The sequence below is a fragment of the Stegodyphus dumicola genome, chromosome 6 (genome assembly GCF_044657685.1).
Source record: "Stegodyphus dumicola isolate Sdum_Otavi_A_Nest chromosome 6, ASM4465768v1".
Classification (NCBI taxonomy): Eukaryota; Metazoa; Arthropoda; class Arachnida; order Araneae; family Eresidae; genus Stegodyphus; species Stegodyphus dumicola.
In genome coordinates, this window is record NC_140773.1 from 71,066,695 (window position 1) to 71,092,531 (window position 25,837).

The following is a 25,837-nucleotide window of genomic DNA, read 5'->3' on the forward strand; positions in this document are numbered from 1 at the left end:
TGTATTTTAATGTGTCTCATGTTTTCAATTTTATCCCTGTTGTTTATCAAAATCATGGTCTGAGTTTTTATACATTTTTTCATTTCAGTCATGATTTTACTGATTAACTTGGTTTTTAAGGTGGCCATTTTTTAAGCTTCTATTTAAAGTATTAATTTGTGGTACCTTCATTGAAACTGGTGTTGCATTTCATTGAAACCGTTTCTTATGATATGTAAGATTTATGAATGTTTCTTGTGGTATAACATAATTTCATTCAAAATTTTATTTGGTCATATTATAGTAATAATATTTTATAATAAATAAAATAGTAATAATATTTTATAATAAATAAAATAGTATTACTTCATTAAAATAATTTAAAATAATAATTAAAAAAAAGTTTTTATTTCTTTTCCTATTTCAAAAACATTAAAGATAATAATTTTTATTGGGTAGTTTGAGTTTAAATTTATCCATCCCCCCTTTTTTATAAAATTTAAGAGAATAAATTGTAGATGCAATGACTGCTCTTTAAATTAATTTTATCATGTTTGTTTATGTATAAGTTAGTGTCTTGTATCTTAAAATGTATTTCTGAAAACATATTTGTTTTATATGTGCAGTCTAATGTTTAAATAATATATAAGTTTTTGATAATGCAATAAATGATAATTAATGAATCCCTGTAATCTGTGCTCAGCTTTTAATGTAAACAAACAACTTCCATTAAAAAAAAATCAGCTTGGGAAATCTAATGGCAATTTTTTCTAATGTGTATATAAAAACGAACTTTTTATCACAATATGCTATATCATTCAGGTGAATTTATTTTATTATTTAAGTTATTTAGCACTTTCTACACTATCATCGGTGCTTTTTTTAGTACTAAATATGGATCATGAATCGCCCCTCCCCCTTTCTATTTTCTTCTTTCTTTTTCCCTCCTTTAGATAAATCTCTATTTTTGGATATATTACATTCCTTTATCTTTCAATATTAATTTCAAAATTATATTGTTCATTAGTTCTGAAATTATGTGGTATGGATTATGAATTTATTTGTCCACAGCATTTTAGAAATTGCATTCCTATTAAATGCACTGTGTAGCATTTTAAAATGTGTTTACAGTGACAAATAAAAATAGATATTTGAAAACAGCACTCGCAGAAATTTTTCTGGTTTAAGAAGACAACCATTGTAAAGAAAAAGGGGCTAAGAAGCAGAGAAATATTTTTTAACAAAGCCAAAATTTTAATTCTAGCACTTTTTCAGGCTTATTAATTAGTTTGTGCTTGTGTGGAACATAGCAACAAGATTTCTGTGGGCTTTCATTTAGAGAGATGCTAAAAGCCTTTTTATTTATTTATTTTTATTTTTTTTTTATTTTATTTTTATTTTTATTTTTATTTTTATAAACAGTGTATTTGTTTATTCGTTTTCTTTTATCTCCTTTAAAAGTTCAAAAATTATTGTTTGACATTATTGATGGATATACAATTATTTTACATAAAATTCTTCAATATGCTTCTGGAAAAAGATTCTGCAGTTCCACATAAAATCTCAATGCTTAATGCCTTCTTATATTTTTTCTTTGTATATTAGCACATTATATATTTTAAAAATATGATAATTTTGTGTTCAGTAAATCTTGATTAAATAATTCTTAAGATATGAATAGGTTCAGTTCATTTATTGAAAGTCTTGAAACTTACTCTGATATCTCAGTACTCAGATTTGAGGTTGTATTACGCATCATTTATCATTCTTGACATAATAAAAAAAGGGTATCAAGCCTGAACTAATCTGATGAGGGGAGTAAGACTCTGCATGAGGATTAGAATCTTGAATTAAAGTAGATAATTTAAGTATGTTCTTCTGAAAGATATCTCCCCAAGTTTATTAAGAAAAATGAAAAGTTTAATATCAGTAAAACTGCAATAGAAATAAAAAAACAACCATTCTGGCAGTCATAGAGGTTTTTTTTTTGTAAATTATCTAAAGCTCAAAAGAATACATTTAAGCTTAGCTTTAGCATGTGCAAAACTTAAACACCTTTTCTAATTTTAGCTGTAATTCTGCTAAAAATCCACTATAGACATGAAATTCGTTCTACAGATGCACAACATTTTACTTAAAAGATGAGGAAAGTAAATACGGAACAAATAGAAAAAGGCTTTATTGACAAAATGTGTCTGGTGCAAAAAACTGTCTGGCCAAGAGGGAGAACTAGCTAAAGAGCCTTAGTAAAGGATATGACCTTCCTTAACTGGCAATGTTTGCGTTATACAGTTTGTTGATACTCAACACCAGATTATCTAACAATTCTTGGGGTAAGAGTTCCCATTCTTGAAGGAGCATCTTTTTCAGTTGTCTGGTGTTTTGCAGAGGGTAAGATCCTGTTATCAGCTGTCTCCCTAAGGTATCCCACACACATTCAAGGGGATTTAAATCGGGGAGCATGCTAGCCAATCCATTCTGTGAGTATCTTCATCTTCCAGGAGATCCTCAACAGTATGAGTCCTGTGCCGTGCATTGCCATTCATATAAACAAAATCAGAACCAAAGAAACCATGGAAAAGACGCGTGTGAAAGAGAAGAACTTTATCATACAATCTCTGATAAAGGAATCCCTACTGAAAATATGGAACTGTGTCCTGGTATGCAGCATTCGAAACAATGGATGAATAGGCCACCTTTATGAAGTCATCTGACTACTGTGCCTGCCATCTGGTTGCTATGCGCAACTGCTGAGCAGTGTTGCCCTCTGTCTGATTTCAATCTCTTTTCACTTATAGGAAATATATAAGTCATCAATTACCATTGCTTCTATTGGCTGATCACCACCAACCTTTCTTACAGCTGTACCTGTCATTTGGAAGGCTTTCCAAACTCGTGAAACAACACTTTGATCTATTCCAATCTTTTGGTTAACAGCCATCAAAGTATGCCTTTCCTCAAGCTTTACAATCATTCTACCATATGTAAAAGCATCCTGATGTTTTCTTGTAGCCATACTGGACATATAACATCACTTTCACTTTCAGAAGAATGCCTGGAAATGTGCCTTTTTTTTTAAGTTGCCTTGCAATGCACATACTGATCCCTCATGTTTTGCATGCTCTGGTGTGCCCTCTGACATCAAAGTGCTGATATTTGCATATGTATCACCTTTATACTGAGCTGGCTTTCCACTGTACTATTTATTACAGCCCTTTTTAACAATTTCATGGTTGTATAATGAAAAATGAATTTTTTGCTTGAGTTTTGAACATTAATGTAGAAATGGCTGACCTTCGAATATAAACCTGTGACTTTCCAAAGCAATTATTCAAAGTGTGCATTTTATGTATCAGCAAACTTTACTCATGCATGTATTTATATACTGTTTTTGTAAACAGCAGAAAATTAATGGAAAGTGCAGATCAAAGAAATAGTTTTTTGTGTATTGCATACTTATTCATATGTAAAAAGTCCAGATTTAATATAAAAATCAAAGAGAAAAAATGAAAGCAAGAAAATTACATAAACTTCAGAAAAATGTGATCTATAATCTACAAAATACAATAACCTTGATCTCAAGGTATGTGTATTATAGAATTCCATTGTGTATTGGTAATTTATTATTACTCACGTTTTATATTTTTTAAAAACGATATTTACATAGTTTTATCTCAAAGTAATGTATTTAAACTTTTCAGAGTACCCTCAACATGTCATGCTCATATACTATATGTAATTAATTCATATGCAAGTTCGTTCTTTTTTTTTTATAAAACATATGAAAGTACAAGGTATTCAATTAGTACAAATATTTTATAAATTTTTTTTATTTGCTTACTAATATTTAAATTTTAGGTAATGTTTTAAAGGAAAAAGTAGAGCAAGTTAGTTTGGATTTAGACACTATTCATGTAAGTTGGATAATTTTGAATTCATTTTAAAATTTAAGTTTTCATTTAAAAATTGTCTTTGCTAATTTTTTTCTGTATTTCTAGGAAAATGTGAAGAATTTGGGTAAGTGTGCTTTGCTTTGCATCTTATTATTATTACTTTTTTCACTCCTTTTAGTGTTTTTACCAAAAAGAGAAAAACAAATATTGGGAGATCTCTTCCTTTAATTTGCTTTGTTTTATATTTATTGGACATCATGGCTTTATGAATGAATTTTGAACAGAGCAATAATTTATGGACTACTACATAATTTTAAATAAATGAAATTAAATCATAGATAAGTATATGTTAATGAATAAGATGTTAGTTACTTTCCTAGTTGAAATTCTATTATTGGGCAACCCCTTTTAATGGAAATTTCCCAAATCCTTGGAATCTTGATATTTTTGTAGAGTAAATATTGCTGTTTCCCCCCTTCCCCAACAAAGAGCTTTGTTTAAAGTTTAGTTTTTCTCTGTTTTCATCTTGTCATTGCCGGTTTTCAACACCCCCTCCCTTTAGGAATGAATCTAGTTGCAGAGAAAGACTTTTGTAGTAAATAGTTCAAATGAAAAAGTGGTCTGTTGAAATGGAGACAGTAGGAAATATGGGAAATCATGTTTCTTTAATAAGTTTGAATCAGAACCTTAAGGTATCAGAAACTTAGGTGGAAGATAAAAATTAACTGTATGCTATATTGAAACAGAAGGCAGTTGGGCAATAGAGGTATAAATTTAAAATGCCAATTTTCAAATAGATGTTATGGAAATCATTTGAATTTTTGTATAGATATAATCAACTGGTAATTTTATTCCTTTAGTCACCGCATTTTAAATATTCAGTTGCCACATGTGGTGACTTTGGTTTATGGCTATAGGTTTTTAAGTGGCATTGTTCTGTATGCTACTAATCACAGTATGTGCCCATGGATGGATGATTTCACCAAAAACTAAATCATGAAGAAACCCACAGAGCAGCAGAATGGGATTAGTATGGTTTAAGAATTTGGATTGCCCACAGCATTATTTCATATGCTTGAGCAGCTTTCAGAACTACAAGTACTGCTGTTAAATGGATTCGTGATGGTCACCCACATGCAACTACATTTGCAGAGATCTTCTATATGGCCCAGCTAGCTAAAAAGAACAAATGCCGGACTGTGAGGGGAATGACTAGCTGCATGCATAATAGTAATATACAGAATATCACAGTTTTCAGTATAATGACTATAAAAGGCTGGTATATTCACCTGACATTCCCTACTGAGAACCACTTCAATCTTTCATCAAGACTTTCATGCTGGAGACTGGCAACCATTAATATGGTACAAAAATGCAATTTTCTCTCTATATACAGTACAAAGTCTTTAATTCGGACGTCCATAATCCGGAATGATCTATAATCCGGACCTCAAAGCTACAAACTTTCTGCGCATGCGTAGCGTTTACGCATACCTTTATGCATGCGCATATGCGTTTATGCATGCGAATAATGTGTTTATGCATGCACGTTTAATGTATAATAGATGGTATAAGCTAGGCTAAAATTATCTAATTATCTATTTCAGTTAATGTTGCAGATTGCATTGTTCTTTAATCTTCTAATTGGATCCGGCGTATTATTTTTTGTAGACTGTTAGAGCAATTTTATAAAAACTTTCGATTATGTCAGAAAGAGTTTCCAATTCTGGAGCTGCCAAAGGATCTACAAAGCGAAAGCATGTTTCGAGGTCCATCAAACAAAAAGTGGAATTGCTGCAAAAACTGGATAAAGGCATTAAGAAAGTGACAGAGAGGTTAGTGAAAACGAAAAAATTTCGAATGACAAGTTAGTCGGTATTTTCGGCACAGCAATTACAGGACTTGAACAGTGGAACTTTGTAACTGAACAAGAAATTACGTCTGTTTATAGAATTAAAGCGAAAGTATTAGCACATAAAACGAAGCAACTTACATTGAAAGAAATGTTTAATAAAGTAAACAAATAAATATTAGGCTTTTTTTTTTTTTTTTTTTAAATTTTGATACCTTTAGATCATTATTGTTTTTTATTGCATAAATTATGGTTTCATATTTTTAATTTTATAAGTTCTGCATGCCATCTTACCAGATTTAAACTGATGATCTATAATCCGGAATCACCGAAGTCCCGACGAGTCCGGATTAAAGACTTTGTACTGTATATATATATTATTCATCTGTTTTTTAAAATTATTATTATTATTATTATTGTATCATGTTTCGTGAGGTGCTAGTAATGTAACTTTCATTTGCCTAGACCGTTTTAATGGCACGCACATGTGTACATTTGTTTTGGTCCTTAAATTTTATGCATTAATATAGTTTGTATTTTGTGTTTATCTTTTAAATGGATGAATTTAAAATTATTTTGTTGCTTCAAATCTAAAACAAAATTAATTTTTAGATGACAAAATTGGTACAGAAGTGGAACTGAAAATAAAAGTAAGTGAGAATATTTTCAAGAATTTTATATGTAATATTTTAATAATAAAGCTTTTGCGGAAACATTTTGCAGAATATGTACAATATCACTAGTTCAGAATTTTAGCATTTCCAAAAAATTCCATTCCTTCCCATATTATCTTTTTACGCCTGTTGTATATTTTTGACTTTCTATATACTTAGATTTGCTAATTATTATTTTATGGTTGTGTGAATTCTGTAGCCTGCTGATCCAAAATTTATTTCAACAAATTCTATTAATGTTTTTTGTTTAGGTTTACTCCTATACAATATTTTTAGTTATCTTTAAAACTTCTAAGTATAACCATCTTTTGATTTTTATCGAGACTGAAAATTTTAATTCTTACATTAAGTTTCAAATTTTTTATTTAAATAAAGATTTAAAAGTTTATGATTTTTTACATTAAAGAGAATTTTTATTCATGAAAATGAAAGGTTATCATGAATAATAAGAGACAAAATTCAAAGTTTGCTTCTAAATGAGCTCATTTAACACTCAAATGTAAAAAATAATTTATCTTCTGATATTAATGCTGTTGAAACTGATATGATTGCATGTTATAAATTTATAAAGATTTCTTTAATAACTAAGCCTGCTCTACAGGAAAACTTGAAACTATCGAGAAGAATAACAAATCTTAAGGCAAAGGAATAGCTATCAATAGCTCATAGAGAGAAAACGAGATAAGTAAAAGTTTCCTAAACACATAAGGAATACCACAGATTACTAAAATCACTAGCAGAGCAAAGTATAAAACCAAGAGAAGCTCATTAGGAAAATAGTCACACAATCCTGAGTTGAAATCACAACTCTGGAATCTAGGCTGCAATGCAGACTTGTATGTGTATACTCTCTTTGCATGTATGCAGACACACTTTGCTTGAGAGGGAGAGTAAGCGCTTTCATAAACTTTGAGAAAAGTTGCTTGTAGATCTTTAAAAGATCTTAGTGTTTTCTTAAATTTACTAGGATGGTGATAAGTTGGTAAGAAATCACCAGATGTCACCAAAGCTTCATAGGAGTACTTCTTTTCTGTCTCTGGTTCTTCTTGAGCTGTCCTTTAAATTTGTGTGTCAATAAATTCAGAGTTAAAAAATCTACAGCAAATATATAAAAATCAATTTATAAATAAATACAGATATTTACTTAAATTATAACAATATTGTTATTGATGTTCTATTAATATTCAGAATATTTTTCACTGAAATAGTTTTATTTGTGACTGAAGAAAAAAACTTAGAAATTCTTCATATTTTTCTTTGTTGAATGAAAATATTGTTTGTTTAATTTTTTTTTAATGTTCAGAATGTATTGTTTTTCATTAATGTTTATTTTGCATGTCCTTTCAAGGAGAATGTGCAAGAACTGGTTTCAAAAGAAATAGGTAATGTGTATGTTTATTTATTTATTATTTGTAGTTTGTATACTAAAACCTCGATTGGAACAAAAAAGAGTCTTGAATTTTATTTTTTAAATACTTTTTAAATATTTTATTATCTGCTTTCCAGAAAAATATATATATAAATTTTCCTCATTTTTTATTATTAGATCTTGGATTAAAAAGTGTTATTTCTGATGTAGAAGCACTGAGGGTGAGTGAAAAATTGAAAATATTTATTAAAGATCGATTTCATTTTAATGCAGAAAAGAACTTGTAAAAATGAATCTACAAATACATAGTATTCATTTGGGAATAGTTTTGAATAAAAGCAATGAGAACAATTGTAATTCTAGAACAACTGAAGGTAAAATAAATGTATATTATTGTGTTATTATTAACAAAAGATGGAAAATATATTAAATTTTTTATTGTAAAATATTGGAAATTCTATATCAATTAATTGGAGATCCATCATTTATAGAACATTCCTAAAGTAGCAAATGATAAATTTTAGGTTTCATGAACGGTTATCACATAGATATGTATACATAGCAGTATAACTTCAGTGTGCATGGGAAACTGCTCCAATAACATAAGACAGCATTTCTCAATCTGTGGTCTGCTGACCTCAAATGGTCCTCAAGAACTACCCTCGTAGTCTTTCTAGCTTCCCCCCCCCAAAAAAAAGACAAAAGCAAAATTTTAATTAACTGCTCATACCAACCTTAGAGAGCATTTCAGAGTTTTGAAGTTACACATGGCAGTCATCTATCATATTTTCTCCCAAGACTGACATTTAATAAAACCTATTATCGGTTACTCTATGTACAGACTTTCCAATCTAGTTTTAACAACAAAAGATGGATGTAAAGTGTTCTGACTGTGGTGCTTCTTACCAGCATACATCCAAACATATAATATAACTTGAATTTGCAGGCTCATCCATCTCATGAATGTAAATACCAACATTTATTTAACTTCTAGTTAATAAAGCAAAGAGCCTTGAATTATTAAAAACAGATATATTTTCCCTTTATTTAATATCATTATAAAATTAAATGAATGTTAATTGCAGTTTAAAAATGTAATTGATAATAGCATATACTGAAAAAAATTACTTTTAAAGAAGACAAGAGTAAGTTAATCCCCAAAACATTTTAATTTATAAAAGTTGTTTCCACTTGAAGAAGATTTGGTAAATGTTGATATAAGATGGTTACAAACAATTAGAGATGGGCAAAAGTGCTCCTGTAAGGTATCAGATCGAAACCGTTCACTCACTGAAGTGATTCAGTTCTTTTTAACGATTCACCCTTCACTAACAATGACCTTGATGACTGCGCTTAGAACAGGCTGGGATCAAGAGTGGTGTACAAAGATGGGAGAAAAGCAGAAGGAATTGAACAAGGAGTGGTATCGCTGGAATCAACTCAACCACACTGCTGTCTCCCAGGGCTCATTTCTTTCAACTGTACTTTTGAGATTCCTTAAAAAACTTTTCTACATAGATAAACAAAAAAATTCTGAAAGTTAAAAAATAATGAAAAATAAACTCAGTTTTGTTAAAGATTACATTATTTTATTACTATAATTGATATTTTGTTGCTACTACAAAGAACAGTGTAAAAACAAATTTTTAGATTGGAGTGAGAGCCCGAAGAACAGGAAATTTTCTGCTGACAGTTCGGGCATTTTCCTATTCTTTATCTAATTTGACAAAATGATACCAAGTATCTCTCAAGGTTCTTCTGTTCGACAGGGTCCACATTTTGTTCTCCAATCTTGAAAAGTACATTAGATGGAAAAATTTATCTTTATAAATATATACTAGCTCTAAAGAAGATTAAAGAAAAATTCACAGTTCTTGATTACATAACGTTAGTAAAATAAGTAAATAAATAAAAATATAATTTATTATTTTACATAAATATTACAGTAATATTGTATAAAAAAGAAAATACCTAATATACATAGCTGTACTATGACACGGTATTTAAAGAATTGAAAGGAAACTCAAAGGAACAGCTCCGAGGAAGTGAAAAGAGCAAATAATCAAGACTTCGCAGTAGCCAGATTTGTGGCTAGAACAGGAGCGATGAAATGAGCGAATAATCACATCCCCGAAGGACCCAGATCTGCAACTATTGCTGGAGCGCTGACAGCTGGGAATCTGAGGAACTAGTTCCTATAATCTACATACTTGAAACAGATCCTCACACTCTAGATTGGAAGATAAAAACTACATCCATATTCAAACAGGGATGATCAGTTTTGTTGAGAAATGTTGGTTTTTTTGATGCTTTTTTTAAATACTTGATGGAACACAAGCAAACTAAAAGCACACACGTATACATAATACACATACACACATAAAAAGTAGGTTAAAGACATTTGGGGTGAATAATAAAGCAAAGAATGCTAGTGTTTATGTTAAGAGGAAAAAATTTTTTTGGCATGCTTCCCAACAACAGCTCTTGGTGAACTGTTAAACAACTGCTGTTCCGTTTAATAATAAAATCTTACTTATTAATAAAAATCTTACTTAGTATTGAGAATAAATAGAAAGCATTTAGATTGTCACTAAAAAATGCAAGACAGTTTTATAAAACAAGACAATAAAGATACAGCTCCATGTTATTTTAAAATCTTACAGTTTATTTTATATGAAAATATCAGTTATTATAAAGTTGTATAAATTAACTGATGTACATTGTGCGAGAAAAAAAAAAGAGACTCTTCTATATCTCCCGTTCTACTAGGCCGAATGACAAAATTTAACTTGCGTTTTTCATGTCTCGAAAGCCCGACTTTAGAATGTGTATTAGATTTATATACAGCAATATTCTAATACAGGTATTTTTGACGCAAAATCGGATTTTTTCTGAAATGACATGCCAATTTTTTTCCATATTTCAATTCTACAACTTAAACTATGCCAAAATGCCAAGTTTTGTAAAAATTGCACGAGTAGTTTTTTAAAAATTAGCTCTCAAAATTTTAGCTCCTCGGTGTTAATTTTAATTGAATTTGATATATATTTATTAATATGTCTTTTTTTTTATTAAACTTACTTGATTCCTTCTTCCAATCTTAACAGAATTCGAAATTTAGGTTCATTCCAAATGCAATTAACCTATTTTTTATGATTTATTTTTAAAATTTGTATTTTTAAAAAATTTTTATAAATTTTTCGAAAAAAAGTTTGAATTATAACCTATAAAATTTTTACCATTATCTTAAAGTAGATGTATTTATAAGTAAACCTGCAAAAAATTAGAGTTTTTTATTCAAAATTTCCTAATATATATGTGAATTTACATATTGGCATATTCTGAAATTTGGCATATTTGTTATAAGCAGTAATAGCGCCAAATGTGGTTTACATACTTTGTTAAATTTATTTGAAAGTATGAATGATGACATTTTCCTGCTAGTTTTCAATGCAAAAAAGGTAATTTAAAATCTGAAATATTTCCGTTTTTATTATAATGATTATTTTCTCCCCTCCCGCTGTGTATCAAGCTATTAGGTGACTTTTTGGTAAAGGTTTAACTTTAAATTAAGTTTTTAATTGCTTTTTTGTCATTGAAATAAGAGAATAACAGATGCATGACAGACATAACAAACCTTAGCAATATATTTTGGTATAGACTTTTTAGGCATAGAATGGCTAACACCAACAGAGGAATATAGGAATTTTCAAGCCAAACTTCAGATTAATCTGAATAGATGGGAATGCAATAATGCTGAAAGAAAAGTCAGAGAAAAGTGATAGTTTTTTAAAGAAAGGAATTTTATATATCCTAGCTCAATCAAACCATTAGCCATCATATTGTTGAATTTATTCTAAATTCTGTCTATAATTTGATTATCTTCATCTCAGTGGTTAACCAGCATTTCACCAATACATTTCACCTGCTCCAAAACTCATGGGCACCAAAACTAGTGAATGGTATACAATGTAGTCTGCTAAAGTCTGTTACTTTAAAAGAGGAATTTCAACATTATGTTCTGCCTTTGATTTGACTCGTAACCGTGGAAACAACAGCTGTGGGAAAGAGTGACTTGCTTAATTTTTACCCCCTTTCATTTTCGTCTGACGTGTTTCACTTCACATAAAGCAGATAAATGAAAGCTGAGTTGAAGTGCAGTCTTAAATGACTCTGAGAAAATAAATGCTGTGCAGTAATGAGAGTTGGGCATAATTCAGTTGCAGTGTAATTACAATGCAAGTGCAAATATAAGTAATTCAATTACAATATTATTAGTTACATTGTTATTGTAATTACTTAGATATGTAATTACGATTGCAATGCAATTTCTATTGCAACTCAATTATGATGGAAGTCTCTTAAAAATCGTGCAGTTATCATTGTAATTGTGCTTGCAATTACATTAATATACATTATAGTGTAAATGTATTTTAAATTGCACAATTATAACATAATTGTAATTGCAGATAGTTCAGTTACAGTGTAATTATAATTGCATGATTTGTGATTACAATTACATTACAATTAACAATCAAATTAACCCATTAGCCGCTGGTGTTGCGTTGACGCAACGGTCAAAATAAATGCGTATATAAATATAACTACCTAAGATATTTTATACCAGCAGATGATTTTGTGTATGGAATATTATGAAGATTATTTCTGTAAAAAAATATTTGCCTTCAACAATCATTTTGTTTATAATAATTATTCTCATACTTTAAGCAAAATTTTCGACCGGGTATTTTTGCTGAAAATATTTAACGAAAGGATCGCCGTCTTTATGAGTGATCTATTTTTAGTCAAGGTCACCGTTTATCAGAACATTACATCAGTCAGATGTTTATATTTGTGTTGGTAAGGGAGGGACAACAAGTGTTGCGCTGACGCAACGTCAGCCGGAAACGGGTAGTCAATCTCCTTTTTCACTCATTCCTTTCGATGTTCTGTTTCATGTTCTGGTTGTTTAAAAATGCCTAGAATGAGGTATCTTACATTAGAAGAAGCCCTTCAAAGATTTTTTGATGAAGAAACAGATGATGATAATGTTAATAATGACCAAAATGAAACTGATATTGTTGTTGTTTCCCCAGAAATTTCAGAATCTAGTGACGAAGAAGAAAGGAATGGCAATGTTTTAAATAATGACAATGATATTTTACCAAATGATATTGCTGGGGAAATTTAAATTCACGTAAGAAGTAAGTTTCAGCCTTCTAAAAGCAGTTATAGTCATACTAAAAAGTTTAAAAAGCAGAAGACTGAAATCTTGAAGTGGATAAAAAAGGAACTGTTAGTTATATCTCAGGAAGAACATGAAGAAAGAGATAGATGAGAAATTATAAAAGACAAAATACAAGGTAAAACTAGTGCACAGATTTTCGATTTTCGTTTTGGTTTAGACATTTACTCTCTTCTCGTTGAACAGATAAATATATACGCTACGGGGGGGGAAGCGCCAAGAATTTATTGTATCTGAAGCCTGTATGAGAAGATTTATTGGAATATTATTGCTTACAGGATATCATTATTTACCTCAAGAAAAAATGTATTGGTCTTTTGATAAGGACATTTCTGTTCCTGTTGTACGAGAATTGATACCACGTTTGCAGTACAGGAATAGTAAGCAGAATTTGCATTTGACAATAGTCAAATTGACAGTACTGATAAATTATGTGAAGTGAGACCGTATCTAAACTTACTAAATATCACCACTTTTTACTACTGAAAATATGAAGTCTCTTTTAGATTTCAGACACGAGAATGCATTATTCCTTTCGCGAACTCCTATTGAGAGTGTAGAATCAGCTAGAAATAGATCAGCAACAGGAAGACCTCGTAAATTCAGCATTAAAAAACCATTGCATGGAGATGGTAGACTTTTTATCATAAAGTCCGTTGATAACAAAAGACTTTGTTGTAAAGAGTACCATAGCCAGACTGTTTCTAGATGCAAAGTATGTAATGTAGCTTTACATCATGATTGTAATCAAGCTTTTCATGCTTGAATCTTTCAATTGAAATAATCTGTATTTGTAAAAGAAATACAATGTATATTTTTAATATTAGTACAATCCTACTCACTAAACATCCGTAGTCTTATTCCGCTGAAGTTGCACGAACGCAACACTCACGTTTTCCACGGGTAAGAGCATTTTTTTTTTATTTTCAATGTAAATTTATGTTATAAATACTTAATTTAATATTTGTTATTATTTTCATGAGAAAAGAAACATTCCTTGTAGTTTTGGCGGTTAATGGGTTAATAATAATAGCTAAAATTATAGCTGCAGTTACAATTATATTGTATATGTACATACAAACTAGAATTACAATTAAATTTGTTAGTTCTTTGTTGTAAAGAGTACCATAGCCAGACTGTTTCTAGATGCAAAGTATGTAATGTAGCTTTACATCATGATTGTAATCAAGCTTTTCATGCTTGAATCTTTCAATTGAAATAATCTGTATTTGTAAAAGAAATACAATGTATATTTTTAATATTAGTACAATCCTACTCACTAAACATCCGTAGTCTTATTCCGCTGAAGTTGCACGAACGCAACACTCACGTTTTCCACGGGTAAGAGCATTTTTTTTTTATTTTCAATGTAAATTTATGTTATAAATGCTTAATTTAATATTTGTTATTATTTTCATGAGAAAAGAAACATTCCTTGTAGTTTTGGCGGTTAATGGGTTAATAATAATAGCTAAAATTATAGCTGCAGTTACAATTATATTGTATATGTACATACAAACTAGAATTACAATTAAATTTGTTAGTTCTTACAGTTTATTCACCTTGAAGGAGGTGCATTATTTTTCCTTGTCATATAAAATATTGTCCTTGAAAAGTAAAACTTGCAGACATGATTCATGCCTCTGAAATTCGTGAACGAAATGAATATAAATAATCTAGAAGCAATTTTTGGAAAGTGCTGTCAGTGCGAAAAATATAAGATCTTTATTAAACTTTTATGTACTGTCACATATGGCCGTTTTTCAGAGTATTGCCATTTGGCAAAGCATAATATCTTAATTTTTTTTTTTAAATTTAAGTTATGTTTTGTTGTTTGAACAAAGTTAGTGATTCACTGTACAGTCAAAAGTCGTTAATCCGGACTCGTCGGGACTTCGGCGATTCCGGATTAACGATTCCGGATTTCCGGATTATAGATCATCAGTTTAAATCTCTTAAGACGGCATGCAGAAATTCTAAAATTAAAAATATGAAACCGTAATTTATGAAATAAAGAAAAATTATAATCTAAAGGGTATCAAAATTTACAAAAAAAAAAAAAGGCTTAATATTTATTTGTTTACTTTATTAAACATTTCTTTCAATGTAAGCTGTTTAAGTTGCTTTGTTTTATGTGATAATACTTTCTCTTTAATTCTATAAACAGACATAATTGTCAGTTACAAAGTTCCGCTGTTCAAGTCCTGTAATATAATAACTACAGTCAAATGTGCCGAGAATAACAACTAACTTGTCAATCGAAATTTTTTCGTTTTCACTAACCTCTCTGTCACCTTCTTCATGTCTTTATCCATTTTTTGCAGCAATTCCACTTTTTGTTTGATGGACATCAAAACATACTTTCGTTTTGTAGATCCTTTGGGAGCTCCAGCATCGGAAATTCTATTTGACATAATCGAAAGTTCAAGTTTACTTTTATAAAATTGCTCTTACAGTCTGCAAAAAATAATAAGCCTGATCCAACTCGAAGATTAAGGAACAACGCAATCATCAACATTATCTGAAATAGATAATTAGATAATTTTAGCTTATACCGTCCGTTATACATAAAACGTGCACGCGAAAACGTATTCTGAGCTTGTGCACACGCAAATGCGCAGTCGTAAAGGTCTTACGCGTAAACGCCTATGCGCATGTGTCAACGTGGCGCATGCGTAGAAAGTTTTTAGCTTTGAGGTCCGGATTATGGATCTTTCTGGATTATGGGTGTCCGAATTAACGACTTTTGACTGTAGTTATTTTATTGTTAAACTATAATTAATGCAGTTATAAGAGCTATAACATAATGATATTTATAATTAGAACAATTGCATTTTTGGCTTAGTAGCAATTAAATTTTTTGCTTAGTAAACTTTTTTTTTTAACAGTGGTAAATCGATTTAGGTTCCAATTCTGGTGAACAATCTAGATGCTTAATTATATTCATACTTTTCCTTTTGTGAATACAAATGAGTTTTCCTTAGAAAGACTTGCATGAAGGCATCTTTATTCTTATACACTTTGCTGTATTCAATTAAACAGTCAACTAATATTTTTGCTTAACAATTGTATATAGATTTAGTTTTATCCGAAATATTTTCTGCATGAGCAATTTGCTTGCAGCAAAGCTTGCTTTAACTGTTTATTGCAGATATGTTTTGTCTTTAATAAACATCTAATTCATATAGTTAATGCCACTATTTGAAGTTGCAGTCCACACATAAGCAGAATGGTCTCAGATAGAATAATAATGCAGTTTTTCTGTTGGCAGCTGTTATATTCATTATTATGCTTGCTTATTCCTATCTGAGGCTATGACAATTAGTTTGGGCACCTATAAAAACAATATGTTTAAATTATTTATTTTAAACATTGGTTATATTTAATAAAGGCCTTTTCATAGTTAATATCATCACTGCAAGTTGGGCTTAGTAATTATGCAGCATTGTCTCAGTAGAAAATAATTCTGTTTTCCTTCTGGCAGCTACATCTTCAGACTGTTCTTTTTAATAATATTATGCTTGCTTATTTCTACCTGAACCAATGGAAACTAGTTAAGGCAGGTACATCTGCTTGTTAATGTGTTTTCACTATTTATTGAAACTATGTGTTTTTTAATAAAGGCCCGTTTCATAGTTAATATCATTACTGCAGTTTGGACTTAAATAATGCTGGAAGATCTCGAATGGAATGCAAGGCAGTTTTTCTGCATTCAACATCTATCAGCAATTGAGCCGTAACATCGCTAACATTATTAATTTGACCCTGGTTTAAATTTCAGCAAATAGGCTGGCTAGATAGGACTTTCTGTGGTTTTACTCACTGTAAAGCCAGTTTCTCTTAGAAAGTCCTCCACGTAAGTATCTGTCTCCTTACCCGGATTGTGTGATTTACCCGTATAACTTAACCTTCTGCCAGAACAGTCATCTTCAGGCACTTGCAAAATTATGCTTGCTAATTTTTACCTGAGGTTCTAGAAAATAGATTGTATGGATGTAATCACTTGTAAGTAAATAATGTTTTTTCACTATTTAGGGAAAGTATGTGTTGTATTTATTACTAAATTAATTTGTAACTATGGATCCTAGTCATGTTTTTACAAGCTGAGGTAGAAAAAATAGGAATTACCAGTGTCAGTTATTTTCCTATTGTCCACTGCAATTACAATTGCAGTTTCTTTGTAATTGCAGTTACAATCACAATTACGTTTTTGTTATTGTAATTTGATTACATAACTGCAGTTAGATTATACAACTTTGCAATTACAGTGTAGTTGTAGTCAGGGCTGTGGAGTCAGAATTGAAGTCGAGCAGATTTTTGGGTAAAGAGTTGGAGCTGGAGTCGGTAAAAACAGGCCGACTTTGATTTCAGCTTTTGTTGGATTGTTTGAATTTGACATGAAATTTAAATGAATTGAAAAAAACTAATGACAAGCTGGGTTATTATTGTTATTTATGGACTATATACATAGTTAATTTCTATTTTAATTAATAGTTAATTTCTATTTTATTGACATATTAATAAGTAAATATAAGGGAGGAGGATGGCTGTGATATTTGCCATTAAACTGATTCATTTAGTTACTTTATTTAGTTACAAATCTCACTGGTAAATTTAGGTAAGCAGCAGTAGCAGCAAGAACTCCCAAAATTGATGCCATTCTTAGGAAGCAAGCAGTAAAAGGAGCAATTATTGATCAAGTAATGCGATAAGGAAGTACATATTTAATAATAAAGAGCTTTTTAGAATTAAGAACTTTTTTAGAAGATGTAGATAACCCTAATGTTTCACTGACAGAAAGACTGTGGAATGATTTTGCAGAATTGGAAACTCTTCTTTCTACACCGTATACAGCCTCAAAAAAGCTGCAATCCGAAGAATTGACAGGAGGCAATAATGGAAGAATGTGATGTTTGTTCTTTCTGAAATGGAGGGTTTATTGCAGAAGGAATCATTTCTTCAATGAAGAAAAGAGAAACTAGTTTTCTAGACAATGAGATCTTGCTGGGTTCAATATATGTAGATCCGAAACACCGAATTTTCTTGGATGACAAACAAATTATAAAGGCAAAGAAAGCCATCTGTGAACTTTCATTAAGAATGAAATTATTCTCAGAACAGTTAGAGAATCAATTCGAAAATCAGGACAGTCAAACTTCAGACACTGCAATTGAGTCTCTATCATACTCTTCCAGTGATGAATTAGATTTTGAGAAATATTTTTGGATAATATTGAAAAGGTTAAGGCAAAGCGAATGAAAATAAAGAGCCTTTAGGCATAAAAATGAAAAAATACAAACAAGATTTCTACGCAGTCTTTGAAGAAATAGAGAAATGTGATTGTGCTTGCAAGATACCTCTTTTAGAACTTATAAAAATCTATCGTGAAAAGTTAAAAGAAGTACTAAGAGCTCTTCCTCCTACTCAAGTTAGTGTGGAAAGTTCTCAGCTCTGAAGTTTATTAAATCGGATATGTGGCTCTCCAATAAAGAAGATCTTGCTAAAGCTATACTTTTTCTTAGAAATTACTAATGCCAGTTTTTCCATTTCATAATAAATGCTAATTAATATAAATAATTTGCTATACCGTCAATTTTTTTTCTGTGGCATCTATTACTTCTTTTATATTAAAAAATAAACTAACCCATATGTGTATATATATATATATATATATGTGAGGGAGTCAGAGTCATCATTTTCCCTACCGTCTCCACAGCCCTGGTTGCAGTTACCGGTAATTGCAGGTAGATTTCATGATTACAATGCAATTATAATTACAATTTAATGGCAGTTACGTTGTAATTGTATTGAAACTGAAAATTTTAATTGAAAAGCAATTACTTTGTAATTACAATTACATGGTCCAGTTACAATAAGAGTGTAATTGTAATTATAATTACAATTATGTTTTCCCTATCTCTGGCAGTGATGACAACACAGCTTAAGTTCACAAACAGGGGGAGCAATGGCATTGAAGCACCTGTTTTAAAGTAACAGACTATAGCTGAGTCATGTTTTCAGCAGAAGTTTGAATTTCGTGTTTTGAGCAGAAGGACATGCATGAAACTGTGGATCCAAGTTATTAGCCTGAAACATATGATTAGGATTCTATTAAATATAGAGGATTTTGTGAACAAGAGTTGCATACATAGGTCTTCCTGTTAATCATTTGCAGTTTTTTGTGAATGCCTTCGTATCTATCATGTATTCCACAAAATAATTTATGATTGCAGTTATATGCAGTTGAAACCAGACCAAGACATCAAATACTGTGCTAGCTGTATCAGAACCCTCCCCCTTACTTTTCTCAGATTCGAATCAAATTGAGGATTTGTGGAACCTGCTCAATTCTCTTTATATGCTTTATAACAAAATTTAACGGACAGAGTTGCATTATGGATAGCTATAAAAAACTCACGAACAAGAACTGGCAAATTCTTATAACAGCTGTATACATAACTGAAATACTCTTGCAGATTATTTTTACTAGTTATGTTTAGTATTAAAAGAAGTGTTAGGATTGTGATATATTTTATAGATAATATTATACATGCTGAGATGCAGCACATATTTTGAGTAGCTGATAATTAGAACCTCGGAAGAAACTTATGTTATTAAACCATGTTAACATGCATTTAAACAGGTGTCTGAAAACGAACAATACTTTCATTGAACCAGCTTACAAATCAGTATTAATTCTAATAAGAACTTTATATTGAAGTAAAGCACTAATGCATATTCAAAGATGACATTTTTATTCAGTCGCTTCTGAAATCTAAACATAATCAACAACTCTCTTGAGCAATAAATTGCTATTTCCACAAAAAATCTTTTAACATGAAAAATAATTATTATACATTGGAGATATAGGTTTTAGCATAGTACATTAGTATTTATCATCCTTCCATCTTTCTATGTGAAAATTAAATTTAACTTTTCAAAAATATAATAATAAAAAGTTTTAAAAATCCTGGAACTTAAACTGCATGTATAGGTGGAGAGGAATACAAGTAAAATAATAGAATATACAAAGCTCTAAAAGTAAGAAAATTTAAAAATACTATCCCTAAAGAAAAATTAAAATGTAATAGCATAGGACAATTAATAATAAAATAAAAAAAAAAAAAAAAAAAAAAAAAAATTCAAGTCTTGGTGATTTGGAATTCGAGTTATTCTTCCAGATCTAGTAACTTTTGGCAACTCATTGTTTTTCCAGGTAGGAAAATCTTTCTTTTCATGCTTTGTAAATTTAGACAACCTATTACAGCTGTTGTGCAAATTGTAACTCGTATTGATAATTGTGGAAACCTCTTTTGCCAATGAAATCTCCTATAGATAAAGATTCTGAACCGCCTAAAGTAACTCCTCACTGAGTTTGAACTGTGGCACATACCAGGAAATAGTTTCAATATTCTACCAAGAGGCCAAAATAATTTTTTTCTGTCATCACTGCCTTCTAGAACTATGTCTCCCTCTCTAGGATCACAAAAACTAGATATTTTCTTTTTTAATATTTTTAAAGCTCCAAGGTATTCTTGACAAAATCTCTTTCTAAAGCATCACACACATTTTAGGCATAATGCAGTTTGCATTTTAAGAACTTTGTATTTATATCATGCCCAAAATTAGGAAATGAAACATTCTGAATTTCTTTCAAGGAATTCGAAGGTGTTGTGGCTGTAAGATTTGAATCGGCCTATGCCACCATTAGAGGTCTGTCATTAAGTACAACTTCATAATTGCGTGTAACAGTGTACATTTTCTCATAGTTAAGATTGGGTTTTTGAGGATTTTTCTTAATATTCTTTTCAAAATATGAATCAGATGCTTCTACCCATCTCCTCACCATGGAGCACCAGGAGGTATAAACTTCTGAGTAGTGTGCTCGTCATCCATTTGTTTAATCACATATGTGGAATCATTTAAGGCAAAAGCATTATTTGCACCTACAAAATTAGTTCCATTCTTTGTATAAACTACTGAGGGCCTTCCATGTCTTGAAACAAAACGATGGAAAGCTTGTAAAAATGCTTCTGTTGATAATGAAGTTACAAGTTCTAGGTGAATGTAGTGATACACTGCGCACATAAAAAGGCAAATCCATGCGTTTTGTTTTGCCTCTGAGAAGTAAAGGACCTGTAAAATCAGTTTCAGGAATTTGGAAAGTAGCAGCATCTTTCAATTGATCTGCTGATAATGCTGGTGCTGGAGGAGTCACATTTTTGGCAAAATAGTGTTTACAAACAACGCGAGTCCATATAACAGAAAAAAACAGTTCTTCATTGAGGTAAAATCTAATATTTTTCACTTAGAGAATTCAAGACTTCAAAAATTCTAACATACATTTTTTCTTATGTTTTTCCATTACCAAAACTCTGACGATGGTGTGGTTGCTTGGTAAAATCGCTGGAGTTCTAAATAAGGTTGTGTCATCTCTCTGAAATATTGCAGTTTTTGAATGTATTATACCATCTTCTACAGAAGAGTTTAGAGACTAGCCTTTTATCTTTATTCTGCTGAAAGTACTGCTTTGAATAATATGGATAATTTCTTTTTCTGCATCATTTAGTTCAATGGTGGTAAGGTCACCTTTCTTTTTTCCCTCGTTTCTGGATTCACAAATCGATGATCCAAGCCATTACTCTAATAATTTTTCTATAGCTTGAAAGATAATTATTTAACAAATCATAGGCATTGGCATTAATCATAGATGTAACTATCTTCCTCTTCTTTTCTTTGGCAATTTTTTCTCCTTCACTTGTGAAATCGTTCCTTGCTGACCCTTTTGGTAGCAAATAAAGCCACTGGGGTCCCTTCCAACATTTTGAGTGGAACAGATCAGCTGGATTTAATATTCCTAGAGCATGTTTCCAAAATTATTTAGCAATTAACTGTCTAATTTCTTGCTCTCTGTTATGAACAAATACATCCCATACTCCATCGTGCTGTATCCATGCTAGTATGTTAGATGTATCGATCCAGAAATAAGCTCTATGTTATGTGAATTCTTTTAAAATATTTGCAGCAAGATGTGCTATGTAGCTCCAAGTCGTTCTAACAGTGTTATTGTAATCTCTCGTTTTCCACAGGGAAGTACACTCTCTTTAGCTTATAACAAGTGAACATGAACAGAAGTTTTAAGTTTCAACATGAACAAAACCTAAAGGTGAATAAGCAATTTTACTTGTGTCACAAATGAAAAGTAGAGAAATTGGGTGTGCTTGAATGCCTATGTGTATCTGTCTTGGTATTTTTAATTTTTATAAGTGGTTTAAGCAGTTTAGCTGCTTATAAAATTTGAACTCGGTTTCTGCATCAACTGCTTAATCTCAAGATAGTTTTCCTTTTCACAGGTGATGCAGTAGTAACACATGGGGAGTAAGGTAATCTGAAAAGATATTCCAAGGGTGTCAAATATTTAATGAGCAGATGCTAAAATTCATCTATTTGTTATCTTTTCTGGCAAGTCTTCAATAATGGTGGAAACATTTAGGCAAAACATATTTCTCTTATGTTCTTAACACATTCCTAGCAGACTGGATGGGTTAGGAGAGTCATCTAAAGGATCAATACATTCCCAACCATAGAGATCTAATATAACTGTAGGAACTTATGTAAATCGATGATGTTCCTCTGGGGGGGGGCTGTTGATGCTAGTTAAACAGTTATCCTTATAAAAGCAATTTTTCAGCTGTTCTGCAATTTTCAAAGGATACTTCAATAATTTTTTTCATTTGTTCCATTCAAAGTGGATTCCAAATGATAATGAATCACAGATCCAAGCAAAATTGGGCTACATAAACGCCCAAATATTATGCTACCTTGTCAGAAGTATTTTAATAATCCATCAGATCTGTACCAAAAAAATTGTAGATAATCTCTGTCTTTCAAACGAATGCTTATTTGTTAAAAAGCCATATAGATATCAGTCATGTAAAATCTTTTAGGAATTGAAAGAATTTATTCAATGAGATTCATTCCTTTCTTTTTCAACACAATCGTTAAGACTAAGTGCTCAGGAAGTATTGTAATCGCAAAAAATTCCATGTACTATATTTCAACAAAGATATCCATTATGACCGCTATGGAATGCAATTTAATGATGATTTTGCGTGACATCCGTATGTAAGAACAGAAAAAAGGTTTTTTTTTTTTTTTTCCAAACAAATTATAAAACTGATTTAAAATGGATTCAGAAGAGATTATTTCATGGCGTCTGTACATTTGTATGTATGTATCTCATATAACTCAAAAATGAGTAGCCTCAGAATGTTGAAATTTTGTATATAGGATTGCTATAACATGTAGTTGTGCATGTTCCATTTTGGTTGCAATCAGTTGTACCAAACGTATATAAATATATATACCCACTCTGCTACTCAGCTCATTGAGCTCAGTTTTTCTTTCCTTATATGTTGGTAAATTGTGCATTTTTTGCTTTCAAAATGATTGAGTTATGTTGTTCTTATATTCTGGTTAAAGTTTTTATGCCTTTAATTAATCTGCACACAATAGTTGTAGAATTATTAGTAATTTAAAAGTTTAAGTGCAGCTAAGCCTAACTGTTTTTTACCATAGCAACCATATCTGTTTACATTTAAAACTTTGCAGAAAAATGAATTAAATCTTTCTGCACCTTCAGCGTCTTTTTGCAAAAAGGAAACCTTTAGTTTAGTGCGCGGAAAAATGTGCCTTCTTGCCTGCTAGCCGAAATACTTGTTTTTGCTTTGAAGCTGTAATTTTAATTGTAAATTTTTTTAATTGTTTTGTTGTTGCCTATTCTCGAAAGATCTGACATGTCAGATCAGCTCCAGAAGGTTGTTGACTGCCAAAAAATCAATAACAAAAGGTGATCAGATGCCAAGTCCCTTTAGAAAGTCTGCAATCCAGTGATCTGGTCACAGCATTTTTTACAAGCAGGATGGATTTTTCTGCCACTCTCAAAGGAAAGACATTTAAGGTGGCCACTGGTTAGTCTAGCCAGAGCAGTCTGGGAGCCACGGTCAAATTTGATTTCCAGCAGAGAGCCAGGGGATGTTTCTGTGTGTCATTGGTGTGTGGGTGGAATACGTCATATTAAACTGAGTTTAGATCTTTCATTTGAGTAAAGTTCTTGGTAAGTAAGCGAAGAGCCAGTGACCGTTTCATTCTCGCTACCCTATATGGCCAGTCTATCAGCAACCTCATTACCGTTAATGTTGACATGTGATGAGATCCATTGAAGGTGCACGTCGTGGGTCTGAGAGATCTTCCTCAGTTTGAGCAGAATTAATATGCTGGTTGCATCGTTTGTGGAGGATCAACGTTTGTGATGTTGTAGTGCTCTGCAGATTCAGATATAGTTATAATCATAACAATCCCCAAAATAACAATCATAAGCCAAGATGGCATCAAGCTCCAGGGTTCGTACGGCCAGGGTTCGTTTTGGCCAAAATCAGCAGGAGGTTCTTAATTTTAATCATCTGAAATTTCTATCTGTTTTTATGCCATTTTGAGTGTGAATTAGCATTTTGAGGAATATTTTTTTTCGATTCACTGCCATATATATGGTTATCTTTTGAATGTATTCATGAGTTATAATTTGTTTCTATTTCTAATATAAATGATGGGATACTCGAGTTTCTAAGCAAAAAGTGAAACATAAGCATTTCAAAAAAATTTTTTTTTTTTTAAGTAAATAGCTCTTAAACAACTTTTTGCTTTTTGGGATGTGAATTCTTTTATTAAGCAGTTCTAAATTTGGCGTCTTTTCAACATTTTGGCGATTTTAAGATTAGTTTATATAGAAACTTTTTAATTCCGAGATCTGAGAATTTGTCGATGATTTTTTTTAAAACATCGTAACATTAATAAATTTCATTAAATTAATGGTAATATATTGAAATTATATCTAAAATATAACATTAAAATAAGACATTTTTATTTTTTGCTGTAATATTATAACGTTTCATTTTGGCAACTTATTATGCAATATTTTAAATCTGAAAAATAAATAAGGTATAATGCTATAAAGCACAATTTACAAAACAGCTCTTAGCAAAACCAAAATTGGCTATGTAATTAATTAAAAATGTCTTGTTTTTAATTTTTTCATAGTAAGAGTTTTTCCCATGTAATTGTCTCAGAATATGCATCAGTTTTCTCTATAAAATTAATTTTATACTTTTTCTGTCCTTTTTTTTTCCAAAATATTTCAGGCTTTTTGCTGTTACGAAATTGGTAGGGGTAATTTTTCTTTAGGATTTTAGACATTGCAGTTTGTAAAGTTTAGAAGGATTTGAAGACAAGATTTATAGACCCACCATTCTAGAAGATTAGAGAAATATATGACAAAATGAAAAATGTCTCCATGGTATCTACACACAATGGATGTATTTTACAGAAAGTTTGCAATGAATTTCTTAATTTTTGGAGAACATCTGGAAGAACAATGCAAACATAATATTTAAATGTTTTACTTCTGATACTAGAATCTTAACATATTAATCTTCTCTTTATTTTCTCTACTTTTCACTACACAGAAGCATGGAAAATATCAAAAATGCTTCTGATCTTATCACATGGGCAGGCATTATAGAAAGGGAATTTTTTATTAATAAAGAAATTGAAAACTTACAATTTAAAAGATTCGCGTAATATTTCTTAATGCATTATACACATAGCTGGCACTATGCTTTTTCCTACCTGATGCAATCTCTGTGGATCCTAAATTCTGTTGCCTAGTGCCTTTCTAAATTCTGCTTCCAATGCCTGCTCTAAATTCTAAAAGTTTTGCCATTTCTAGATTTTGTTGTTCGGTGTGTCACTAAATTCTAGATATTCTGT

General features: G+C 30.7%; 1 protein-coding gene across 9 annotated transcripts in view; it reads left to right on the plus strand.

The window, feature by feature from the left end:
• The window catches only part of LOC118193729 (uncharacterized), a 209,490-nt gene that overhangs the window by 64,980 nt on the left and 118,673 nt on the right, over positions 1-25,837 (plus strand). For all 9 annotated transcript variants that reach the window (XM_085818509.1, XM_085818513.1, XM_035364855.2 and 6 more), the window contains 5 exons: positions 3,838-3,893; positions 3,978-3,996; positions 6,337-6,374; positions 7,747-7,780; positions 7,945-7,988. In XM_085818509.1, coding sequence (XP_085674635.1) covers positions 3,838-3,893; positions 3,978-3,996; positions 6,337-6,374; positions 7,747-7,780; positions 7,945-7,988 — 191 coding nt within the window. The remainder of the gene's footprint in view (positions 1-3,837; positions 3,894-3,977; positions 3,997-6,336; positions 6,375-7,746; positions 7,781-7,944; positions 7,989-25,837) is intronic.